The sequence below is a fragment of the Bidens hawaiensis genome, unplaced genomic scaffold (assembly GCF_021521415.1).
Source record: "Bidens hawaiensis isolate Kalapana, Puna unplaced genomic scaffold, B.hawaiensis_p1.1 tig00031241_1, whole genome shotgun sequence".
Taxonomy (NCBI): Eukaryota; Viridiplantae; Streptophyta; class Magnoliopsida; order Asterales; family Asteraceae; genus Bidens; species Bidens hawaiensis.
The window spans coordinates 137,540-147,009 of record NW_027505210.1 but is presented as its reverse complement, the minus strand read 5'-3'; the positions used below and the strand labels follow the sequence as shown (position 1 = coordinate 147,009).

At 36.5% G+C, this 9,470-nt stretch overlaps 2 protein-coding genes across 2 annotated transcripts; one reads left to right on the top strand and one right to left on the bottom strand.

The window, feature by feature from the left end:
* Positions 1-1,158: 1,158 nt before the first annotated feature.
* LOC143611499 (biogenesis of lysosome-related organelles complex 1 subunit 2) lies at positions 1,159-2,483 on the top strand. Its single transcript, XM_077085707.1, has 2 exons — positions 1,159-1,248; positions 2,211-2,483. Exons 1-2 carry the CDS (start codon positions 1,159-1,161, stop codon positions 2,481-2,483), a joined length of 363 nt encoding a protein of 120 aa, XP_076941822.1.
* A 476-nt stretch (positions 2,484-2,959) lies between these two features.
* On the bottom strand, positions 2,960-9,424 carry LOC143611489 (DNA-directed RNA polymerase 2, chloroplastic/mitochondrial-like). The gene is made up of 19 exons (XM_077085696.1): positions 8,859-9,424; positions 7,810-8,022; positions 7,579-7,715; positions 7,427-7,493; positions 7,288-7,346; positions 7,085-7,202; positions 6,877-6,990; positions 5,800-5,931; positions 5,309-5,725; positions 5,171-5,221; positions 4,412-4,482; positions 4,247-4,331; positions 4,002-4,157; positions 3,855-3,929; positions 3,696-3,785; positions 3,547-3,594; positions 3,348-3,462; positions 3,167-3,270; positions 2,960-3,091 (listed from the first exon to the last, which is right to left on the bottom strand). Exons 1-19 carry the CDS (start codon positions 9,300-9,302, stop codon positions 2,981-2,983), a joined length of 2,607 nt encoding a protein of 868 aa, XP_076941811.1. The 5' UTR covers positions 9,303-9,424; the 3' UTR covers positions 2,960-2,980.
* Positions 9,425-9,470: the final 46 nt, after the last annotated feature.

Sequence of the window (9,470 nt, the reverse complement as noted above, 5' to 3'; positions counted from 1 at the left end):
ATTTATTAATATTAATATTTTGGTTGGCAGTTTGTTCCTTTTCTCAAATTTGATCGATTACTTTTTGATGTTTCAATAAGTTATACAGGACATAGTCGGATGAAAATGAGAAGAATCCATTCTTTACGTATATAATTGTTTATTGGATTACATCGAAACAGAAGGCAAGCGGGCAACAAGCTGCGCCGCTACCCCTTTTTAAATGAGAAGTAATTTTAGTTATATAGTAAAACTTTTTAAAGAAAATAAAAAAATTAATTAAAAAAATCATAACTTAAAATTTAATAAAAAAAACAAAAAAAGTAAAAACACAAAAATGTTTCAACTGTTTTCTCGTTCTAAAAAAATAAACAATGTTCAGTGAAAACATTATTGCGTCTTTTTGTTTATCATTGTGTTTTGTGTTTATTTTCACCATTTATTGTGTCTTTTTTCCTTGACGTTGTTTCTTTTTTATTGATATTGTGTTATATTACTCAACATTGTATTATATTTTGCGATCTATTGTGTCTTTGATCTCGGCATTGTGTCTTTATCGTAATAGCGATTACACCGCCAGAAGTTCGGATATGGGAATCGTCTCGTGGCACGCACCCCGAGGTTGTGTGCATGTTATAGAAGGCGCTTTGTGGGATTCTTTGATCGATGCCCGACCTCCCCTTTTATAGGCAAAGTTTTGAGTTCTTCGCGCATCACGATGGCCTGTTTATAGGGCCACCGCGTAGCGCAAAGACTCAACATATTTCGGAGCTGCCACGTGGTGACTCATGGGCTGTCACATTGTGCCATTTGTTGCAACGTGCCCCGGTTACTTAGCTCATTTATCGGTTTTGTGAGACTTGACCGCGTATCAAGTTTTGGGATGCCACAGGAGACAGAAACATCCAAACACCTCTAAAAGCGCTACCGTCAGCGACGACTCCTTGTGTGCGAAGCATCTAGGGTTCGGTTTTCTCAAATGTGAAGCGTATCTTATTAATTAATAATTATTATCATTTCATTTGGATTCTTTTAGTTGAATTTGTGTGAGTGATTCTTTCTGTCATCCCTAATTAATATAATATTTTTGTGAAAATTGGATCTTCTAATAAACCTAATTGATTTGTGGAAGCCCAATTGCAAAGTAATATTAATTATTTGAAGGAGTTTGTTGTAGCCATGGCTGAAACACATGATGTTGATGAACTCACTGAAGCTCTCAAGGATTTGTTTTCCAACGTTTCCGACATCATTAAAGCCGATCTTCAGGTTTCTTTCTTGTTCAACAAGCTGTTCTGTAGATCCATATATGGCCCGTATTGATGCACCAGGCACATTACATATAAACATTGTATCTCGTATGATTGGCTAATCATAAAACCTTGTTTGTATGACTGACCGCTCATATAAACTTAGTATGTCATCCATGTTTCAATCGGCCCTAATTGCACGTTGTAAGAAATTATTAAAATGGCAAATTAACATCTTTGAGGTCAGTAATGGTCCTGGATGTTAATATGTTGTTACCCTTTAAACTGTCATTTTGAATATAAGCGCGTTCGTTTCACAAATGGAAATGGAATTGGAAAGAATTGGATTTGGAATCTGAACATTCCAATAGGTATTGGAATTGGAAGCAATTGAAATCCAATTCCATTCTTGATGTGTTTGTTTGACAAATGAATTGTAATTTATCACCACAAATGAATTGGAATCGTTTTTTTTTCTTTGAACGAGGATAACGGCAAAAACATTTTAGTTCTTTTTATTATTTTTTTTGAATTTTTTAGGGGTTTTCTATTAAGATCAAAATCCACTTAAAAAAATAATAATAAAAAATTCGTAACTCAAAATACAAATCAAAAACAAAAAAAAGTAAAAAAAACTAAAATGTTTTATTCGTTGTCCTTGTTTAAAAAAACAGAAAAACAAAAAAAAAACTGGAGATAAAATTTCACAGAATTACTTGAATCCCTCCGCATTTTTGAAGGATTTGGAATTCCTTTATTTAAAGGAATTGAATTCCAATTCCAATTCTTTGACAACCGAACACACCAAAATGGAATTAGGATTATAATTCCAACGAAATGAACACACCATGCAATGGGATTTTAATTCCAATTTCTTTGAATTCCCACGAATTCTGTGAAACGAACGCGCCCTAAAAGATTAATACATGCCAGATTTGAAGTTAGAATTTCACAAGTTGTGGCTTTTATATGCTCTTCTAGGGTACAAACAACACACTGAAATTGTTGGAGAATATGAACCTGAAAGTTGCAGAAGAGTACAAAGGTTTTGGTGATGTTGCCTCTGGTTTAAGGGTATTTGTGGAACAGTTGAAGGCCAAAAGCGATAATTTCGATGAGTATGTTCGACAAATTGATGCCATTGAACAGCAAGTGACGGATCTTGAAGTTGTAATATCAATGCTCGATAAATACGTTTCTTTACTAGAATCAAAAGTTCAGTCTGCTTACAAGATGCCAACTTCATCACCATGATTTGCACATAGTTTTCGAGATACTTGGGCAAGCACAGTTCGTGTCGGTTTCCAAGTATTATTCTTCTCATAAATCACAGCAGTTTTTATTTTGGTGAATTTGAGTTGTCATTGCTTTATTTTGATTTTTTTTATCTGTTATATGAAAATGAATTCATGTTGTGTATGGAGTGCGATTACGAGTTACCGCGAGTGCATAAATTTTATAAGTAAACTAAATTCGACACCGATTTATCAAATTCTTGATTTTCACTTGTTTTTTAAAGAAAGTGTCAGAACATAAAATCCTAAAAAATATACATCCAAACAAGTAGGCTGCCTGTTATGATCATAATTTCTTCATGAGGTTCTGTTTACATACCAAAACTATACATCAATGACCCCAAAATATTTACAAATTGAACAATCCTGAAGTAACCTTTAGGTATATCCAACTGCACCGCTCAATGCTCACTAATTAGCATGTTAAATCTGTAATCAGACAACAGAGGTGCGGTTTCAGTTGAAAAAGTACGACGACTCTAGAACATTTGACAGATCAAAGTCTCCTCTATCTGGCAATGGCGGGAATGAAACCGTAGGAAAAGACGTTTCAAAACTCTCCAACAACTGTCATCACAACATACGATCACATGATAATCATAGACGATATGAAAACAAATGAAAAACGGGAAGATGCCATACATTTTCTAGTATTGGTGTTCGGTAAAGTTCTACAAACTTTTCCCTTAAAATTCTGTTCATTTCATCCACATTGCAAGCATGAGTCCAGTATGAATCATGAACACCTGTAAGTAGAATAACTTGTTAAAAATTAATAATTTATGAAGTTTAAAAAAAGTTGGAGAAAAGGATTAAAAAAAACCTGCAAAATTCAAGCCTGCTCGTTTACACGCGATTGCAGTCATCATCATATGTGAACCATCAAGTGAGTGAACAAAATTTGGTGGAAACGCCGTTCTTTGCCGCCTCACCATCACCTATATAAACAATAAAATATAAATTCATTTAAAAAAAGGTAAATCTACTATTACTATCTGACTTCGACACTACAAGAAAATCACCTTTTCGGTTTCATGTTGCAGTGTCAACGCTTGTAGAGAAGTCGAAACCTACATAAAACAAGAAAAAAGTAAGAATGTAAACCATATTGTCGCTAGAAAGCGGACAGAAATCCTTAAAATTGTGAAACAGTTAAAATTTTAATGCTTACAAGATGTCTTCCGTGCACGCGATAAGGTTGTACAACAGGAAGACCAAGTGGAGTCGTCCACCTCATGGGCTGATTTTCAGAAGCTATCAACTGTCAAAAGATTTACAATTAATAACCACCAGAAAACATACAATTTGCATAATATGATAAAACACAAACCTTTGCACATTCTCCAAGCCAGTTCATAATATTGCGGGCAGCTTCAAACATTTCACCGATTGCAGCCAAAGTAATCTGTTAATTTAACAAAAAGTAGTTTCAGATAATTGCAAATCTCACTTGAAATAATAATAAAAACGTGGTTACTTTAGCAGCATAACAAGCAGCACCGAAAAGCTCAGCATCATCAACATCAATATTACTTCGTTCCTGTAACCTTCGTTTAATCTGATCACGCGCACCGATGTACGTGACGCCATAAACCGATGTCATTACTGTCTGCTTCACCAGCTTCCTGTCAACCTGGAGTGTTACCAAATGATTCATATACCAGTCAAGTCAAAAGGTCGAAAAGTCAAAAGGCCAAAGACAATGATTGACTTTCATCAAACCTGATTGATCAAAAGTTGTGCATGCTTTGCGTCTGGAAATGAAACGGGATCTAATTGTGCGTCTCTCTTCACAGTATCCAGAACACTGATTTGGAGACGATATTTTTTTTATTATAAGTAAATGTCACATAAAATAAAATAAGTATTACACATCAGCAACATTACCTTGCAGCAATTCCAGAGTACACGTCAGCAGGTCGTTCTCCTTCAACCAAATTGACCGCAGACGCTCCTAGCTGAATAAAAACGCATAGAAAAACAAAAGAAAGTTAAGAATAATTTTTAAAAAATAAAAGTTAGGCCTGTAAACGAACCAAGCATTTAGTGAACTGTTCAGTTGGGAAGTTCTTTTATTTAATAAACAAGCGAACATGAACAAAACTTTCTGTTCATGTAGTTTATGAGCGATGAACATGAGCACATCTTGTTTGTTCTTTTATGCTCGTTTATGTTCTATGTTTACATTTGTTTTAAGTTTATATTCGTTTATGCATTCATTTAAATTGTCAGGCCCATTATAATTTAGTCTAGTTTTATTAAATTAAAAAATCACCCATCAATTTAGCCTACTTTTATTATTTTTAGACCCAATAGATTGATATTCACGTCTACTTTTAATTGGTGTTCGCTCAGTTATGTTCGTTTATATCCGCTCATCTACGTTTAGTTATATTCATCCATTTACGTCCATGAACCGTCCGTTTACACTATTAATGAACTAACATAAACGGACATGAACACATTCATTTTCTTAACAAACAAACACGAACAAGAACCCCGTCCGTTTAACTATTCTTATTCGATCATCTCTTCAGTTAAGCGAACGAACACGGACATGCCCCATTCGTGTTCTTTCGATTTGGTTTGTTTACAGGCCTAATAAAAATAAAAAACAATCAGATGGAGGGTTTGAAGTGCCAGTACTTTGTCTCTACCGAGGGCAGCATAGTGTTGTAAACCATTGCAGGAACCGTCCTGTAAAACCACAAACCACAAGATAACATTTTTCTTTAGAAACAGAAGGTATATAAGTTTCCTTTTATAATTTATTCAATTATTTACCTGGTGCACAGGAATAAAAGAAACAACTGTTTCAGGAGATGGGCTTCTTAGAGCTTCAGCAAGACCAATACAAACCGCCAAACACTGAAACGGGTCTTCAGCATTTAACCACCACTGTCCACCATCAAGCGGTCTATCAGCCGAATCAAATATCTCATCCAAATGACTTTCTGTGAATGCTATTCTGCCCTCGAGTGATAACTTGTCGACTCCACCAGCGTATAGATTCGCCAGATGTATCTTCAGCCACCTAACACCCGAACCGCCAAGTGGCCGGCCCTCAGCAAACTCCAATATCCCCCGACACAAATCCGAACCCAGATGGTTCAAATGCGGATGCATCGGGTATGCTCGCCCCCTGAAATCTAGATTGTGCGGGTAGAAAAATCCCGCTTCTTCTTTCATCTTTCGCGCCACCTGTCATTTGATAACATGGTTGTATTCTTTGATTTGTTATTTGTACTAAACTTTAAGTAAAAATGTGATCTTACGGTTAGTTTGAGCTCAACATCACAACGTTGAGAGTGTCGCTCTCGGTTCTCCTTGTTGATCCGTTTGACTTTCCATTTCCACTTTTTTAGTTGTTCTTCGTCTTCTGTATCTGGTTTCTCAGGCAAGGGAATCTAAAGGTGATAATTGAAATTAGAATTAATTGAGCGGTTGGTCCCCTGGTCTGTCACTCTGTCCATATTACGGATCTCATATAATGTATATATGTGTGAACCCTCAGATGGGCAAAAGTGAAATTGCACTAATTTTGACGTTATTTTACTAATCTCGTGAAAATAACGTTAAAAGTGGCGGAAGGTTAATCAGGCATCATGTGGTGGTGTTGATAGTCAAAAGACAAGGGTACATGCACCAATCGGCCGGTGTCCTGATGGTTGAGTGTTATGTGCCTTAGTCCAAGGTTTGATGCAAAACTACAACTCAGCAGGGGTCTCACCGGAAGCAGCCTCTCTATTCCTACGGGGTAGAGGTAAGGCTGTCTACATCTTACCCTTCTCAGACCCTACCATAGCTTTGCTATTGGTGGGATATACTGAGTACGATGATGATGATGTATATAAACTCTCATAAATTTCACGGACTATCAGTGTGTAATAGTAAGCCGATTCAAGATGGCTAATCTCCCAATTGATAAACCCTTTGAGCGGGTTAGACTCCAAAGAACACATATGACAGAGAAGAAGACATTGCTGTCAATTTTCTATATTTTCATTCATATGTTTTACTAACTCAACATGGCTTTAAATACAAAGACGGAAATGCAAAAGAAAATGCAGAAACATAAATAGAACATGGTGATAACTACTATTAACATCTAAATTATGGGAACATGGCTATGAGGATACAACATGGATATGGTGACAGGGACTCAAGCACGTATCACACTCATAGATAACTTTGGGCTAAGATTGTACTTTCCAATAAATATGGATCAAATCTAGAATATGGACATACCATAGAGACCATCCGTGTAATTAGTTCTTAAAATTATATTTTGGAAACATATAAGAAAAAAGGCTATGTTATGTCATATGTGATGAAGTTGTAAGGTAACTCACATCATGACAGTCAACCAAACCAGCAAGTCGGCCACCGCTTGACCATATCCGGTCAACCACGGGTAGTACCCTCTTATTCACTCTCCATTTAGTATTTCCAAGTGTGTCCAATGCCTAACTCAACCACAAAAGAAAAACTTATCAAACTCCCAATGAAAATGTAGAATAAAGGGTATTAAATATCAAGAATAAATTAATCGATTCTAACATCAAGAACCATCTGCATATTCTCCTTAGGTGTCCTTTTAAGAACTTCACGTTGTTGCTTAGCTCCATGAATGCGCATAATGTAAGACGGTAAAAAAAGATAAGCCCCTTTATCGTAACTGTTAACCATCAAAAAATGCTATCAAAAAATGCAAATCGTTGATAAAAATATTAAATTTTTGTACAAGAGTTTAAATATCTTACTCTGTCCACTTGACAGGGGGTATTAGCATTGGCATATAAGGCATAACGACATGCTTTGACTGTTCCAATACATAAAAAGAAAAAAAATGACTACTTATATTTTCTTTGAGTATTAAATGGAAGAAATATTCATGCTTACCGCTCTCTCTAGTCCTTTGTGAACCAACGGGTCACATTCAATAACACCATATCTTCTTCCTGAATTCCTGTTTCAATAAACAACCACTTAATTATATTTATAAATTATAAATATTACAAAGTTTACAATCACATAAGTATTTAAATCCTTACTGTCCTCCTTTCACTGAAGTCCTATAAGTGTGCACAAAGGCAGGTCGAAAATCGGGTGGTGTATCGCCACCTAATTGATCTGCTTGAGGCTGTATATAAGCAGACTGCAAAAGCAGTTCAATCAAATGACTTCCCACCTGAAAACAATCAATACACATATATATGTGAATACATGTATGTACATGAAAATGATCATTTGAAATGTGTGAATATGAACATATGACCTCAAACCTGAGCTTTAACAGGCTGTGACCACGGTTTTGAATCATCATAACCCTTCACGATCCGCCCTACAGCCTGCAACTTCTGTTTTTTCATCAACTTTGTAACTTTCTTATGTAATCCCTCTTGTTCTTTGCTAACATCTGAAACTTTATCTTTATTATTCAGATCTTTTGCAGCTTTTTTTGTTCTTGTTTTCTCCAAGAAATTGTGTATCCGAATCTGACACATAACAGAAGCACCACAATTCACAAATCAAAATAGAGGGTTCACACAAAATGATAACTTTCAATCATAAGAATGGTGAACATAGTTACTAACTTATTTCTACAATTAAGAGTTGTTCCAATGTGCAAATATTCTCAACACAACAAATTTCTGATTATTTGTAAAATAGTAACCAGGTTTCTCAAAAATGTTCCACTAAAGTCACTCAAGAATTATTTTGTACCTCAAAAGTCACTCAAATTTATTAGATATTACAATCCTGTGCAACTTTTTTTGTAAATGTAAAAATTTTAAATTAAGAGACATTGTTTTGACTATAAGGAGTATATAAGGTATATATGTGTGAACCTTCAGATGGGCAAAAGTGAAATTTCACTAATTTTGACGTTATTTTACTAATCTCGTGAAAATAACGTTAAAAGTGGCGGAAGGTTAATCGGGCATCATGTGGTGGCGTTGATAGTCGAAAGACAGGGGTACATGCACCAATCGGCCGGTGTCTCGATGGTTGAGTGTTATGTGCCTTAGTCCAAGGCTTGATGCAAAACTACTATCGAGCTGGGGTCTCGCCGGAAACAGCTTCTCTATTCCTACGGGGTAGAGGTAAGGCTGTCTACATCTTACCCTCCTCAGACCCTATCATAGCATTGATATTTTGTGGGATATACTAATTACGATGATGATGATGATGATGATGATGATGTTTTGACCATAAATATTCAGAAAACGTTATCGGCACTCGACTTTACCCAAGCAATCAAACCTACAAGATCAAACAATACCACGAAAACACAAACATAAATAAATGCTAGATAAGAAACTACTCACACCTCTTGTTCAATGGCTTCACCGACACTACAAGAAGCCGATACAACTCGTGCACAACCATTCTCCCCGCCTGTCATAATCAACCCCATGATCTTATGCATTGTGATAACCGCCATCTTATCAGCCGGAAGCAGATCAAAATAAGGCGCATACGCAGCTCTAAGCTTCCCTTTCCTACACAAATCTTGATCTTGACTAATCCTCTTACACAACGGCTCAAACCACCCGAGAAACAACGACTTCATATACGGCAAATTAGGCGCCAACTTCTGCTCACACATATCACTCAAAAGCTCCTGGTACTCTTTCGCCGCCTGCTCCCACGCTTCCGTCTCGATCTTCACTTGCCGCCGTTTAAGCTTCATGTAATTCCAATTACTCCCGGCTTTCTCCCGTCTTTGCTTCCACCAACCCCGCTTCGCCTGCCGTTGTTCTTGCTTACCCATTTCATCCAACAACCTTTTAACCTCATCGCCGCCGTTGATTTCATCTTCCGCGTCGGTCGATGAAGGCACCACAGCCTCTGCAACACTGGCAAATGTTTTAAAACTGAAACCCGGTCTAATATGTTGATAAAATTGGCACCTTTCGAGTGAATTTGGATCTGGGTGTGG

Bases quoted from the DNA above. Each gene is read 5' to 3' on its own strand.
- LOC143611499 (XM_077085707.1), top strand. From the start codon at position 1,159: ATGGCTGAAACACATGATGTTGATGAACTCACTGAAGCTCTCAAGGAT. The intron at 1,249-2,210 runs GTTTCTTTCTTG...ATGCTCTTCTAG, and splicing joins TCATTAAAGCCGATCTTCAG to GGTACAAACAACACACTGAA.
- LOC143611489 (XM_077085696.1), bottom strand. From the start codon at position 9,302: ATGGGTAAGCAAGAACAACGGCAGGCGAAGCGGGGTTGGTGGAAGCAA. The intron at 8,023-8,858 runs GTGTGAGTAGTT...GTTATGTGTCAG, and splicing joins GTGAAGCCATTGAACAAGAG to ATTCGGATACACAATTTCTT. The intron at 4,158-4,246 runs GTTTGATGAAAG...GTAACACTCCAG, and splicing joins CACAACTTTTGATCAATCAG to GTTGACAGGAAGCTGGTGAA.